Here is a 16,683-nt window from a genome sequence, read left to right as displayed (position 1 = left end):
AATGTCTCTCCTTCCAGGGACTTCACCTCTACTTCAGGAGCCATCCTTAGGTCAGAAAATATGGCCCCAATGCTTAAGACCTTTCACTGTGAGACTTCGGAAGAGAGAACAAATAAGATCACCTAAAACGTGTGTTTCTTATTAGAGTGGATTAGATATTCTTATACAATTACATTTCCCATGGAGAATTGTACTTAAAATCATGGTTATATAAATGATATTTCTGTTACCTGTTATAGTTTCTGGACTTCCGAGGCTAATTTGCTTTAAGTTACCTGTTACCATGTTGCCTATTTATTTACATATATGACCCTTTTCCACCGAATTAATTTCTTTTTTTTAATTTATTTATTTATTTATTTATTTATTCATGAGAGACAGAGAGAGAGAGGCAGAGACACAAGCAGAGGGAGAAGCAGGCTCCATACAGGGAGCCTGACGTGGGACTCGATCCCGGTCTCTGGAACCATACCCTGGGCCGAAGGCAGGCGCTAAACCGCTGAGCCACCCGGGTTGCCCCCACCGAATTAATTTCTTAATGGCAAGAAACATGCCTTATTCATCTTCCTAAACTTCTTATCATTCAGCACATTGCCTTGATAAAACGGCAACCAGTGAATATCTGTTGAATGAACTATATCATTCAAAAATGGAAGACGAACTGGGCATTCCGGTTTAGAGGCTTCCTTTGACCTCAAACCTGAAATTTATCAAAGAATGGCCCTTTCTTAATGGGGAAAAGTTCATGCAACAATGCTTAAGAGAGGAATGCCTGGGTGGCTCAGCGGTTGAGCATCTGCCTTTGGCTCAGGGTGTGATCCCAGGGTTCAAGGATCGAGTCCCACATGGGGCTCCCTGCATGGAGCCTGCTTCTCCTTCTGTGTCTCTACCTCTCTCTCTCTTCGTCTCTCATGAATAAATAAATAAAATCTTTAAGGAAAAAAAAAACAGTGCTTAAGAGGAAGAGACGGGCTTACAATGATGAGGAACAGGAAGGACACATCCCTACTGGCAGGTCAGCGAAGTCATTGCTAACAAAAAACTGAAAGACAGATGTCAGGGTTGAGTTGTCCTCATATTCAAATGTGGAATTCTTATCCTAGAGGCTCATTGTGTGAACCGGAGTTGGATGTTTCAGAACATAAAGCCTGCAGTGGAATCAGCTTCATGCATAAGCGCAAAAGATAGAACCCTCTGGGGAAAAAAAGATATTAAATTTGGGTATGGAGTACAGAGCAGACATCACTATTGCTTAGAAATTATCAGAGAAGTAGCACCAGGCAAGAAAGAGAAAAGTCAGAGGCCCATAAATATGTAATACAAACTGTAGGAGGAAGGGGGTGCTTGCCACAGAAAAGTTGCAATTCTTGATCATCTCATTTCTGTTTATCATTCTCTATAGGTGGAATTGGCTGTGTAGGTCGAGACAAAGGCCAGGTTCGAAAGTGCCTTGATGTGGTGGAGATCTATAACCCTGATGGGGACTTCTGGAGAGAAGGCCCACCTATGCCAAGTCCCCTACTCTCCCTTCGAACCAATTCTACCAATGCAGGAACAGTGGATGGGAAGCTCTATGTCTGCGGGGGATTCCACGGAGCAGGTATTGATTCAATTTTAAATGCTTTATAACTTCCCTCGGCATTGACTTTAGAGTTTAGTGACTGAGTACCTCACCAAAGCTCTGATCTTGGGTTTCCATGTCTGCAAAATGGAGTTGCTACCTCCACAGGCTAGTAAGAATTAAATGAGATCTAGTTTATAATATGTCTGGCATATAGCAGTCACTCCATAACTATTAATTGAATATGAAGAGTCAAGAAATGGGAGAAGCAAGTCTAATCCTGATTGCAGGGCTAAGAGAAGATTTGAAAACATGAAGAACAGGTAGAAATAGAATAATGAACAGAAGTGTTGGGGTTTAGCACTGTCTTTATTGACCAAGAGATCCTGCCCTAAGAGGACGCTCTTATTCCTTCTCCACTATTACCATTTAAAATAAATTGCTTTAAATCATTTCTAGAATAATACCTATTGTATATATCTATTACTACATTTAGTTCCCATGTATCAAATTGTACCATCTTTGCAATACACAGTATGAATTTATAATTTTTAACATAACAGGGAAATTTTTAAATATACACAAATCTAATGAGCAGCTCTCTCCAAAGCTTGAGTAGTTGCATCAATAAATAAGGCAGAATGCAGTTGTATTAAGATGACTAACTGTTCAATTCTAACCTAATAGAAGCAGTAGGCCAGTACATATTCATGAAAAGCATGCCTTGAGAGCACTTAAAATTTGGAAGGGTGCCAGATTAAAATAAAGCTGACACTGAAGCAAAGCAAAGGCTTTTATAAGCCCACCTTAATTTTTAATGCACACCATTATATGGAAGTTAAAGAATAAAGTTATCATTATGAACTAAAAGAGACGGGAGATAAATGAACCCAATACAATGAGTGGGCCTTATTTAGTTCGGATTCAAACAAATCCTCTGCAAAAAGATATTTTTCAGATAATCTGGAAAATTTTAATATGGACTGGAGTATTAGATGATAGTAGGGAATTGTTCATTGTTAGGTTATAATAATAATGGCATTGTGGTTTTGTATAAAGGAGAAAGAAAAAAGAAGAACGTGAACAATTACAGATCATTTAGAAGTATTTGTGGTTGACAGTGATATACTATCTGAAATTTGCTTTCATGTACTCCAGCAAATACTTGTTAAAAAAGTGAATGGGGTAAGAGGGGCAAGAGCAGATTTTATAGCATTAGTAAAATGTTGATAATTGTTCAAGTTGGATAATGGATGCATCGGGGCATTATTTCACTAACTTTTGTGTATGCTTGAACATTGCCATAATAAAAAGCTTTCATTTTCCTTTCTCTTTCTTCAGAGGACTTTCCAAAGAGGTTTTTTAAAAACTGTTTTAATATCTTTTATATTAAATATCATATGCTTGTGTAAAGTAATCTATCATAATAGCCATAAATCTAGGGATCCCTGGGTGGCGCAGCGGTTTAGCACCTGCCTTTGGCCCGGGGCCCGATCCTGGAGACCCGGGATCGAATCCCACGTCAGGCTCCCGGTGCATGGAGCCTGCTTCTCCCTCTGCCTGTGTCTCTGCCTCTCTCTCTCTCTCTCTCTCTCTCTCTATCATAAATTAATTAATTAATTAATTAATTTTAAAAAATAGCCAGAAATCTGGCTCAGGAAGGAGATCTAATAACCAGTGCCCCCTGGTTCACACTCTATGTATAAGGCTGGATACGAGGAGTCAGGAGAGAGATCCCAGCTGCTGGACCCATACATACACCAGAGCTCTCTTCCAGCTGTGATCACACACCTCCTCTCCATCCTCTGGCTTTTGGCTTTCTCTTGACCAGATGAGGACAGAGAATACAGAGGGTAGCCTAAGGACATCCAGAGTGTTGAGTGGCAATTAGTATCTGAGGACCCGCAAGGTATTCTGTTTTGTCTTGTTTCTTTATCTTATCTTTCCTGGTATAATATTGAGTTAGAGAACTTATATCCTCCAGCTTTTCAAACATGTCTACACTCATACTATGAGACAACCTCTTTTCTTGGTACTGTAGTAGACTAACAATGCTTTCAGCCAGAGGGAAAGGGATTTATCATGTGATCTCTCAAAGTCCATTTTAATTATTTGGTTCTAACATGGTGGATTTTCTGGGATTAGCTGAATGAATCATCACTGGGGTTTTTTTTTTTTAAATTTTTTATTTATTTATGATAGTCACAGAGAGAGAGAGAGAGAGGCAGAGACACAGGCAGAGGGAGAAGCAGGCTCCATGCACCGGGAGCCCGATGTGGGATTCGATCCCGGGTCTCCAGGATCGCGCCCTGGGCCAAAGGCAGGCGCTAAACCGCTGCGCCACCCAGGGATCCCATCACTGGGGTTTTATGAAAAATAGAGCAATTGTATAATAGCATGCCCATTATGAACCAACAACCACAGCATCAGACCTAAAAACAGGCAGTAAATCTTCTCTCCTTGTGTGACACAAACCTAGTCATTCCATTTATTTATTCAGAAAACCACAATCAAGAAAAAAATCTCTTATAATCTATTTAGTTAATTCAATAAAAAGGTGATTGAAACATAACTTTTTATAAACATTTGGGATGCCATTGAGATAGTCAACATGTGGTAGGAAAGACAGATACAAAAACATGTAATAAATATAGTGATTTGGTTTTGGTTAAAATGCAAGTTTGAATACATATATTTTCTCCCCCAAGTCCCACTAAAATGACAGTAAGAGGAATAAACTCAGTTGTACAAAGGAAAGAAGAGGGTGGACAAGAGCAACCAAATTTTGGAAGCTGGAGGGCAGATGAATAAGTAGTAATTAGCCAGACCTGAGAAAGTTCAATCCTAAACTGGCCACAAGAAAAACAAGCAAACACATAAACAAAACCCTCAGATTTGTAGCACAGAACCCCAGGCAGCCTCAGGAATTGGCAACAACAAGTACATCAGGAGGATGGAATGAAGGTGGTGCCTGTTGAAAGAAAAGAAGACCTGAATCTCCTGCCCCACTCTCAGTAGTGACACAGAGCCCCTCATCCACCCTAGTAGAGACCAAAGCTGAGGCCAGGAGTGGAAGGCAGGTACTCAGGGCTTAAGCAGGCAGAGTAAGTGAACAATTGCACATGGAATATTGAGATCCCCACCTCTCTTCCTTCCTTGGCTCCTAGAATGTGGGCAACCATACCCTCCAGGTGGGGGACTAGAAGGCTCATCTTTGGGGACCCAACCAGCCCTGAAATCAGGCAAAGCCAAATCACCCTCTGGAGAACCTCACAGAGAAAGCTTCCATGGCATCCCACTCTTAAAGATGAGCAAACAGCTGGAGACTATCAGAGACTTGAGGAAAGTATGTACATCAGAGACAAAAATCAAAACAAATAAAGAAAAATAACCTGGAGGAAACAGAAACTGCAACAGGAGAATTATCCTCAGGGACATAAGAGAAAACATTGCATCAAGGGAACGGAAAAGCAAATTTAAAGGAGTTCTTGGAAATTAAAAATATGGTAGCAGAAATTAAATATACAATAGGAAATTTGGAGGGTATGATGGGAGGAATGTCTCAGAAAGCAGAGCAAAAAGCAATTAGAGGGAAAGTGAGAGAGAAAACAAGTCCAAAAGGTCCAATGTTTGAATGATAGTTCCAGTAAAAAAAAAAAAAAAAAAAAAAAAAGAGCAGAGAAACTGGGGCGGGGGGGATAAAATCACCTGTGAAATAAATTAAGAAATTTTCCCAGAGCTTGAAGTCACCAGATCGAAAGGATACACCATGTGAAAGATACACAGTAAATGGAAACAAACCCAAATGAAAGCATATCGCTGTGACATTACAGAACACTGGAGCAAACAAGATATCTCAAAAGCTTCTGGAGAGAGGGAAAAATTTTCATACAAGTGTCGAGAATCAGAATGGCATCAGATTCTGAACCATGACATTGGAAGCTAGAAGAAAATGAAGCAAATGCCTTCAAAAATTCTATGGGGAAATTATTTTCCACCTACACTGCTATACCTGCCTAACTATTAATTAAGTGTGAGGGCACAAATTCATCAAGCAATGTCTCAAAACACGTATCTCCTATGTGCCCGTTTATTAGGATATGATTTGCCAAAAATGGACATGTAAACCAAAAAAAAGAGTAGACATGGGATCCAAGGAACAGAATCAAACACAGTAGAGAGGAAGAAATTCCCAGGAGATGTTGAGAATGGCCCCCTGCATGGCATGCCTGAGGAGCAACCCCCACAGAATGGAGCTGGTCAAAGGGCTCTACAGGAGAAGAGTTCCAGAAGGGAAAACTGAATCTTTTTTTTTTAATTTATAAATTAATTTTTATTGGTGTTCAATTTACCAATATACAGAAAAACACCCAGTGCTCATCCCGTCAAGTGTCCGCCTCAGTGCCCGTCACCCATTCCCCCCCACCCCCCGCCCTCCTCCCCTTCCACCACCCCTAGTTCATTTCCCAGAGTTAGGAGTCTTTATGTTCTGTCTCCCTGATATTTCCCACACATTTCTGGGAAAACTGAATCTTAATGTTTTGTAAGATTTTGACATCAAGAGTCAATGCCTTCATCTTAGAAACGAGGAAGTAGCAGTAATATAAAAATGTTATTTAGAAATATAGTGCTCGATGCTGGAAGGCTCAGCTGGGGTTGAAAGAGGAGCAGCCCATGGCGAGGAGGGGAGGGGAGAACTGTTTTTAAGGAGTAGGCCTTGTAAACCTATTTGACCTTTTACATCATTGCATGTACAACTGATAAAAACTAAATTTAAAATGCATAAACTTAAAAAAATAAAAAAATAAAATGTATAAATAATAGTACATCTGATGGAGGAATAACAAGGGAGTATGAAGAAAAATATTAATGAGTACATCTGTTAGGAGATAATTCTCCATGAGTCTCAGGCATTTCTGCATGTCTTGTGAGCAGAAACACTGATGTCTTTGCCCTGGACTACCTTTTTAAGCATGTTTGTAGAGCAGACAGCCCAGAAGACAGAAACAGTGTTCCCCCCTCCATAGCAAAAGGCAGGCATTACTGGCCATTATATAAGGTGACCTTATATAATCATGAGGTGCCTGGGTGACTCAGTCGGTTAGGCACCCGATGTTGATTGTGGCTCAGGTCATGATCTCAGGGTTGTGAGATCCAGCCCTGCATTAGCTCTGTGCTCAGTGGGGAGTCGGCTATCTCCCTTTCCCTCTCTCTCTCTGCCTCTCCCCAACAAATAAATAAATAAATAAATCTTAAAAAAAAAAAGATTTGGGGTCTTAAGCTCAAGGTTCCTCTCCTACAATGCAGCCTACCTACTGTAGAGGTATCACCTGTCACTTTTCATGTTGCCTTGTGGGACCTGGGTCTCAAATAACTAATGCTGATGCACTGGCTACTGCTATTGCTATGACTGACATTGTCCTTCATCTCAGACCTAGGAGTTTCACATTATCTCTCAGTGTTCACAAAACTGTAACAAGCTAACCTGCAAAATCTCAGACTCTGCACAGTTCTTGATAGAGACCTGGGACTCACCGGGGAGAGGGGGGTGGGTACAAAAAAACAAAAAACAAAACCTCTTTCTCTACCTCCAACACAGAGTGAGGAAACCAAAATGATGTTTCAAAAACATCAGAGCTCATTAACACCAATCCTTCACAAACTTACAAAATAAAGAAGAGGAAAGAACACTTTCCAATTCATTTTGATACCAAAACTAAACACAAAGACATTGCAAGACAACTACAGGCCAGTATTCATTATGAATAAGGAAGCAAAAATCCTCAACAAAATACTAGGAAACTGAATCCAGCAACAAAAAAACTTATACACCATTCCAAGCAGAACTTATCCCAAGAATGCAGAGTTAGTTCACCATATGAAAATTAACCAATGCAATACACTGTATTGCTAGTATGAAGGACAAAAAACCAAGCTGATCATTTCAATATATGCAGAAAAAAATATGTCAGAATCCAACACCCATCCATGACAGTAACACCCAGCAAACTGCAAATAGAAGGGAACTCCCACAACATGATTAGAAGCATCTGTGAAAACCCCACAGCTAACATCAGACTTAGTGGTCAAGGACTGAAACCCCTAAAATCAAGAACAAGACAAGAATGTCTATTTTTTCCACTTCTATTCAACATTATACTGGAGGTTCCAATCAGGGCAATTAGGAAAGAAAAATAAAAGACATCCAGATGAGACAAGAATAAATAGTTGCGTATGACATGATCTTTAATTTAGAAAATCCTAAAGAATACAAACACCAAGAAAAGTTTTTAGAGCTAATAAATGAATTCAGCAAGGCCGCAGGATGCAAGATCAGTGTACAAAAAAAAAATGTATTTCTATGCACTCACAATGAACAATCTGAAAATGAAATTTAAAAAACAATTCCATTTATAATAGTATCAAAAAGAATAAAATACTTAGGAATAAATGTGACTCCAAAAGTGCAGGACTTCTATTGTGAAAACTCCAAAACATCATGAAAAGAAACTGAAAACCTATATAAAATATGAGATATTGCACCCAAAAATTGACATGCTTATCCTAAAATGCATGTGGAAATGCAAGAGTCCTAGAATATGCAAAAATCTTGAAAAGGAACAAAATTAGAAGACTCACATTTCCTAATTTCAAAATTTAGAAATATTGTCTTTTTTTAACAGCCCAAAGGTGGAAACAACACAAGTCTCTACTTATTAATGAATACACAAAGGAAATATGGTACATTCATACAATGGAATATTATTTGCCAGTAAAAAGGAATGGAGTACTAACACAAACTACCATGTAAATAAACCCTGAAAACATTATGCTAAGTAAAAGGAAGCTGTCACAAAAGACCTTGCATGATTCTATTTATGTGAAATGTACAGAAAAGGCAAATGCATAGAGATAGGAAGTAGATTTGTGGTTGTCAGGGGGAATCAGAGACAAGAAATGACTGCTAATGGGTACAGGGTACAGGGTTGCTTTTTAAGGAAACAGAAATGTCTTGAAATTAGATGGTGGTAATGGTTCCACAGCTCTGTGAACATACTAAAACACACTGAATTACATATTTTTTAAAAGATTAATTTTATGGCATGTAGATTATATCTCAATAAAGAAGTTTTAATAAAGGGAACTCTTCCCTTTTCTGCCCCCAAAGTAATCAGCTTTTGTGTTTGACACTAATGAGGAGAATTCACTGAATTGCCCACAGGGAGAGTGCATGGAGATGAGTTCTTTGCTCGGAAGAAGCAGAAATGGTTCAAAGGAGAGACAGAAATGTAGAGTAGGTTTCTAGAGACAAAGAGCGAGAGATGGTGGTGGCAGGTGACACCTAGTGGCAGGAATCTATTCCCTGCTCATAAAAGGCTCCAGGAGGAGATGACAACATAGTGGCCAAAGGAACTTGCAAGAGATTCCTGTGTCAATGCTTGACACACAGAAATCTTGCCTTTTGAGGGACCAGCTGAGCTTGGAGAGCAGGCATCTTGGTGATAGTTATAATGAACTGACTACCAAAACCCCACTCCTGGGGCTTTTCTAGCTGCAGTGAGCCTCCAGGATTCTTGAATATCCCACAAGGAAGGGGCTCCTCCCAAAGGACTCAGCTGGCTTCCTGCTGACAAAGCCCCCACTTTGGCTCTTATTCCAGCCAATGGATCTTTAAGACTCGGCTGTGTCTTCCTTCTAGCCCCTGGTTTTAGCCTGTTTCTGCCTAAGCCTCTGGTGCAGGATCCCCTCATCTCCCACCCCTGCAGCAGCCAGTTGTCACACACAATATTTCCAATCTGTGGAAAATTCCTTCCAAAGAATGGAACACAGGAACTCCTTGAGCAAGCTGAGTGAACTCTCATTTCTCCATTTTAGCTCTACCTGGCTACCCAATGAGTGGGGCTCTGGGCAGAGAGGTTCCTCCAGAGTCCAGCCCTAAGTCCCTTCTGCTTCCAGTCCTCCTTAACCATCTGACATATTTTCACCATCTTCCTTGGATAATTCTAGGAGACCCAGGAATCTCTGTCCTCCCCGCAGGACCAGAGAAGCTCTCTTCCTCTCCACCCCCAGCAAGAATTTCTCTCAAACAACCTCTCTGTCTTTTTCATTCAGCCTGGGGCCCAGTCCTAAAAGTCGAGAGGCTGCCGAGGACAAACCTGAATTATCAAAAAGAGAAAACACATTGGAAAGTATTTCAAAAAATTAATTACCTCACGAACAAATGTAGAGTAAAATGGACATCTAACAGTTACTTGGTGTTGTCTCTGCTAGGAGCTGTTCTGAGCACTTTGCGTATGTTAATTTATTTAATTATCACAAGAGCCTGTGAGGTAGATGCTCTAATTACCTTTACAGACTATGGCAGAAACAGAAGCCACCTAAAGAGGTCACACAGAGGGTAAATGCTGAATCTGAGACTCAAAATCCAGATAGTCTGGCCCCAAAGTCTGTATTTTTTAACCAGGAGGCTAAATTGTCTCTCCATACCAGACAAATTAAATCAGAATATTTGGGTATAGGGCCTGGGCATCAATATTTTTTCAAAGCTCTTTAGATTCCTCTAATATGTGGTCAGGATTGAGAACCACTGCCCTGGCTAATGTCCATTGTTCATTCATTCAACAAAGCTTTATTGAATGACTTCTAGGTAATAAGCCTATGTCAAGCCCTGGAGAAAAAATATATGCAGCCCCAGCCCTGAAGGAGCAAAGTGAGGGCAAAACAGGAAGTTACTACATGAGTGGACTAATGCTTTCAGCCAGAGAAGAGTGTAGCTGTGCTCCTAAGAGAAATAGCTAGTTCTAGGTTTGGAGCACAAAAACTGTGAGGTGAGCTTAGGATATCTTGTTATACCAGGAAACAAGTGAACTGTCAGAGACTTATAAGGGAGCCATATCAAAAGACAGAGAAGCCAGCCTAAAGGAGCAGTCAGTGGCCAAATTTGGAATCATTTAAACATCAAAAATCAGGGCAGCCCAGGTGGCTCAGCAGTTTAGCGCCATCTTCAGCCCAGGGTGTGATCCTGGAGACCCGGGATTGAGTCCCATGTAAGGCTCCCTGCCTGGAGCCTGCTTCTCCCTCTGCCTGTGTCTCTGCCTCTCTCTCTCTGTCTCTCATGAATAAATAAATAAAAATTTAAAAAGAATAAAGGGAAACTTCTAAAAAAAAACCTAAAAATCATTATTAAATATTGATTGAATATATAACAAATGTAGAAGGAATGCTAAAGAATATATAGAATTCTCATTTTTCAACTCCTAATATAGTAATTGGTTCAGGCAAATCATCAAAGGTTATGCACAGGATATGCACATGGCACCAAAGTATTACCCAATATTAACTACAATACTAATAGTAACTACAATGAGGAAAAATATATACTTTTACAGTGGTGAAATAGGATGGTCACCATAGTAACCAAATAATCATCATTAAAAATGTGATAATCATATAGTACAATTGACCCTTGACCTCCTCATGCAGTCAAAAATCCACGTACAGAGATCCCTGGGTGGCTCAGCGGTTTGGCACCTGCCTTCGTCCCAGGGCGTGATCCTGGAGTCCCGGGATCAAGTCCCACATCAGGCTTCCTGCATGGAGACTGCTTCTCCCTCTGCCTGTATCTTTGCCTCTCTCTCTCTCTCTGTTTCTCATGAATAAATAAATAAAATCTTAAAAGAAAAATCCACATACAGCTTTTGACTCTCCAAAAACTTAATAGTCTACTCTTGACCAGAAGCCTTACCAATAACATAAACAGTCAATTAACACATATTTTCTATGTTATGTGTATTATATACTAAAATAGTTACATTAAAATAAGCTAGAGAGAAGAAAATGTTAAAATCATAGGAAGTAGAAAATATATTTACAGTACTATACCATATATACTGAAACAAATTGGCAAATCAGCAGACCCATGCAATTCAAACCCATGTCATTTAAGGATCAGCTGTATTTTCTTTCTGTGTAATACAGTAGGAAGGATTCTTGCCCACCTACCACCACCAAAATGATAAACTTGTGTCTAATCAAGCCTCTAGACCTCCAAATTATAGGGAATACAAAAAAGAGGAACAAGTTAAATGACCCTATGAGGAAACAGACAGATTCAGGATGTGGATATTCAAACAAGAAAACTGGCCCAGTCCTTAAAAAAAAAAAAAAAAAAGTTATAGTCAAGGGGAAAAAATGGTGGTGCCATTCTAAATAAAAAGAGATCAAAAAAAAAAAAAAAGATCAGAGAGACATAAAAAATCAAATATAAAGTGTGAGTGTTTATTGGATTCTGATTGAAAAGAACAGTCATGTAAGACATCTTTGGGACAACTAGGGAAATCAGAACATGGACAGGATATTATTTAATGTGATAGAATTAAGGTTTTTCCTTAGGTGTGATAATGGTATTGTAATTATGTAAAGAAATATCTTTATTCTTAGAAGAAGCATGCTGAGTATCTAGGGATGAAGTGTCATGTCTGCAATGAATTTTTAAGGGTTTGAGAAAAAGAAAATTTGTGTTCATGTGTACCCATGAGGGAGGCAGTAAAAATATGGAAACATGTTAACTATTATTGAATCTAGATGTAAAGTCTACAGGTATTCATTGTATTCTTTCAACTGTTTCAAATTTCTCAAAATAAAAAATTGAGAAAGGAGCAAAAAGCTTTGGTGGCAACTACATGATCAACTTCTGTTTTATCCTAGGACTGTTGGTCACAGAGAGAAATATAGTACAATTGAATTTGTCTGTTTTACCGTTGTAATTTCAGTGTTCCCAGAGAAATTGTACTAAAAATTGTAATATCCTGAAGGAGAGTTGCTACTTTTGTTTTTTATATGTTGTATATATTGTTTGTATTTCCAAAAATAATGGAGATCGTTTAAAGAATAAGCATAGGTGCAATGAAACTAAAAACATGCTTTGTATTAAGTGGAAGGATTAATTGCTAATTTTATCAGAAAACCTAAGCTAAGAAAAAGTCCAGAATTTAGCTCAGCTTCCTGGCCACCAAGGCAAAGAAGGAAAAACAATGGGTTCTAAAGCTTCTGTTGAGGGAAGCATACAAGTGTCTCCTTCTACTGCTTCTCAACCAAGTTGGCCTCATTCTTTTCTCACTTCCATCTGTGTTCTTCCCAGAGACCTTCCATGATGCAGGGTAAGATGGCGCAACAACCATCAATTTCACCCTGCTCTGCCACGCCCAGCACTGTTCTCTAGAGGCTAGAGCAGTGGAGTGAGGATCAGTTCATGTGCAGGAGATCAGGAAGGTAATATCCTCCAACAACCAGGACCTCCTGTCAGTAGAGAGTGAGAGGCTAGCTTGCCCTCCTGAAATCCTGTGGCCTCATTGCATCTGTTCCTGTCCTGACTGCTAAGGAACTAACTCCCTGTTCCACACCAGCTTTTCCCTCCACACTAATTGGCCTCATTTTCCAATTAAGTTTCCAATAAATAAAAGTAACCATCTGCCTTAGGCTGAGCTCCTCCAAAAATAGACACTGAGACAGGATTTGAGTTACATGGTTCTGGGAGGCTGGGAGGCATTAAGAGAAGGGAAGAGAGTAAGACAGGAAAGGAAGGTGGCCGGGAGGAAAAATTAATTGGCAGATTACCACTGTGGGCTACTGGCATTCAACCCCATTGGAAAACTCAGAGACAGTATGGATCAGCCTCTGGGTTGTTCCCTATGCTGGATAATCTGAGGTATTTATCCTCAGATTGACTTCTTGGCACTCCCAACCTGCCCCACTTTAACTGAGAAAAATCCTCAGGCAGAGTAGCAGGTGGATGTAATCAGCATGTTCTGGAACAAACGTCACAAAGAGGATATGGCTGACAGCTGATCCATCAAGGATATCACTGACGGTGCCTTCTACACCATCCTAACCACCCACCTTTAAACAAAGAGGGTTTATTACTTCTAACTAAAAAGATGCAACTGAACAGATTCAGCTTCTTGTGGTTTTAGCCGACTGTCACCGTTTTCATCTTGCACCAGCTTCTTCTTATCATGTAATCACTGGTTTTGCATTCTTTTTTCTAGAATGCATCCAAGAATAGGAACGCAGCCTCAGTGCTCTGTGCTGAGCTGGCATACAGATCTATGCATGCTTTATAAGTTTTTGCAAACTTGAAAGGTTGACATTGATTCGTAAGCATGACCATTTTCTCTCCTATCTCCAAGCTGGGAAAGGTTGGGCAAGTCTGCTATCGGCTGGACTACAGGCAGCAGGGAAGGCCAGGATTGCATACTATTTTCAACATTGACATCGCAATGGCCATGACAGAATAGAATTTAGGGAACTCTGTTCTTAATAAAACTTACTCAGAAATAATTTCAAGCTTACAGAAAAGTCATAAAAATGAAAATAGCATAATCAATACACAGATTCACCTATTTAACAAGTTGCCCCTTTTGCTTTATTTAGCATTTGCTTAGTCACTGAAGCCATCTGGCCGTAGGTATGTATATATTCATACATGTGGACAGATACAGAACTTTGTTCTAATCATATGCGAGTAAGCATGTCCACGTCCACCCCTAAATATCGGAGTCTGGGGAACCAAAAGAATACTCTCTTACATAACCACAATGTAACTAACAATTATAGGAGTTTTAACATTGATTCATACTTTCATTTATTCTACTCTTAGTATTCTAGTTTTGCCAATTGACCCAATAATGTCCTTTACAGCATTTTTTCCTCTCCATACCCATCTATGATCAGACATTGCATTTTGTTGATATGTCTCTTCAGTTTCCTTAAATCAGAGATATTTCTACATACATTTTTTTTGCCTTTTATAACATTGGCATTGTAAAATAATATGGTCTTCCCCTCCTTTTAAATAAAATATTCCTCTTCTGAGATCCAGCCGATGTTTCCTTGTGATTAAACCCAGGTTATGTATTCCTGGCTAGAATATCACATTCCTGCTGTGTTCTTCTCAGGACATGACATCTAGAGGCAAATCAAGCCCATTGGCCTTCCGTGGCAGTGTTATTTTTATTTACCTGGTCAAGGTATTGTCTAACTTCACCACTGTATGGTTACTACTTTTTCCTTGCAACTGATAGGCAATCTGTGAGGAGATGCTTTAAAACCACACATTTTCATTTTTTCACTTAATATCTCCCAGAAATCACTCCATATCAGGTAATAGAGATCATCCTGGCTCATTTTAACAGCTGGGTAGTGTTCCATTCTGTGTATGTATCATTGGAACTCTATTCTTTATTTTTTGCCAAGGTAACTCCCCAACATCTCTTTGGACCAAAAGCTAGGGCCAGCTCCCTGATTTTAACAAGAGACTGTAAACGGGGTCCCAGTCAAGATGGAGTAAGCACGTGTCACCCTATCTCTCCCACTGAATGCAAGCACCCCTGGGCAGAATGCTTGGGGCAGCTACCTGAGAACTCTGAAACTAAAAGGTCATGGGCAGATTGAAGAAGAAGATTGATTTGCAGTATCAGCAAATCAATAAGTTCCCCCATTTGTTTTCCCTGGTACCCATTGGCCAAGACTCAAAGCCTGCCGGAAACCTCGAACTTCGCACCAAGGGTGAACAGAAAGAGCTCCAAGAGAAGCCCTCTACTTCTTTTTCAAGAAACAAGAGAGAGGACGACATGGGTCAGAGAAAATGGAAGGTATTTTCTTCTTCTTCATTCTTTCCCACTTCATTCTTTCCCACCCCAACCTTCAGGAAATGAGAGGTCATGACTGGCAGCAGCAGGGTCTGGGCTGGCACCCTGCTCTCTTGACCAGAGGAACTTTGGTCCCAAGAGTGTGAAGAAAGGGCCCATTGCTTTTCTCTCGCAATCTATTGGCACTGAGACCTGGAAGCAAACACACTCAAGGAAAGTGTGCAGGAGTGTAGGGAATCTAAAACCCCAGCTTTTTAGCTAAAAGACTAGGAATGGAACCTAGAGACTTCCTAGGGGCAAAAAAGTGTCAGGAAGATTGCAGATAGGAGCGAGCTCAAGAAAACCATCCCATAGCTTTTGGCTTTTGGCTCAGAGGAAGCAAAAATCTGACACCAGCCATCTCCACCATGCCACCTAGGTTCAACCTCAAGGAGATTAAAGTCATATGCCTGCCACATTTGTCCTAGCCCCGAAGATCAGACCCTGGGTCTTTCCCAAAAAAACATTGATGATCACATAGCCAAGGCAACCGGTTGTTGGAAGGGTCTAAGGATTTCAGTGAAACTGACCATTCAGAACAGACAGACCCAGATGGAAGTGGTACTTTCCACCTCTGCCCTGATTATCAAAGGCCTTAAGGAACACCAGAAGACAGAAAGAGGCAGAAAAACATTAAGCACAGTGGAAATAATCACATTTGATGAGATCGTCAACATTGCCTGAGAGATGGTGGCACTGCGCTTTAGCCACTAAAGCCACTGAGCTTTAGCCAGGTTCCATCTCTGAGATGGAACTGAAGAGATCCTGGAGACTGCCTACTCTGTGGGCTGCAGTGTTGATGGTCATCAGTCTCATGACATCATAGATGGTATCAGTATTGGTGCAGTGGAATGCTGGTTAGTTAGAACCACAAAGGAAAATATTTCAATAAAGGATCATTTGACAATCAAATAAAAAGATCCCATAAAGTTGGTTATGAGTTCCTGGGCTCATGCTCCACCTGCATATGGATGATTTAGCCCTAAATGGTATACCAAAGTCTTTGAGAACTGATCTGAATAATAATCACTGCTCAGTCCCTGCCTGGCCACTGTGTAACACACCCATGAGAGAGCCCAATGACATTGCAAGGGCTTTGAAAACTGAGCTGACAGTTTGTGGGAGCACAGTCCACAAAAGGTAGGTAGGTACTGGCAATATACCTCACTGGGTCAGTTTTCTACTTAGAAAAAAAATCAATATTTTTCCATAAGATTTAAACAAGACCCAGATTCATAATATCCACAATGCCTTTATGTAATTCAGAATTTTTGACATACCAAGCACCAAGAAAATATCAACATCTCACAACAGAAAAGACAAGACAACATGCCAGCTCTGAGATGAGACGGATTTTGAAATAACTAGGCAAACACATTAAAGCAGTAATTATAATACGGCTCCAAGAAGTGACTACTTTTGAAAGGTATGTAA

At 40.1% G+C, this 16,683-nt stretch overlaps 1 protein-coding gene across 2 annotated transcripts in view; it reads left to right on the top strand.

Annotated features, from left to right (window-relative positions):
- KBTBD12 (kelch repeat and BTB domain containing 12) overlaps positions 1 to 16,683 on the top strand; it is a 75,352-nt gene that overhangs the window by 47,115 nt on the left and 11,554 nt on the right. The window contains exons 6-7 of one of the 2 annotated variants that reach the window (XM_041761228.1): positions 1,403 to 1,600; positions 15,089 to 15,213. In XM_041761228.1, coding sequence (XP_041617162.1) covers positions 1,403 to 1,600; positions 15,089 to 15,213 — 323 coding nt within the window. The remainder of the gene's footprint in view (positions 1 to 1,402; positions 1,601 to 15,088; positions 15,214 to 16,683) is intronic. The other variant, XM_041761229.1, reaches the window with a different exon arrangement.

The sequence above is a fragment of the Vulpes lagopus genome, chromosome 7, assembly GCF_018345385.1.
Source record: "Vulpes lagopus strain Blue_001 chromosome 7, ASM1834538v1, whole genome shotgun sequence".
Taxonomy (NCBI): Eukaryota; Metazoa; Chordata; class Mammalia; order Carnivora; family Canidae; genus Vulpes; species Vulpes lagopus.
The sequence above is the reverse complement of the archived record's forward strand: the minus strand, read 5'-3'. Positions and strand labels throughout refer to the sequence as shown.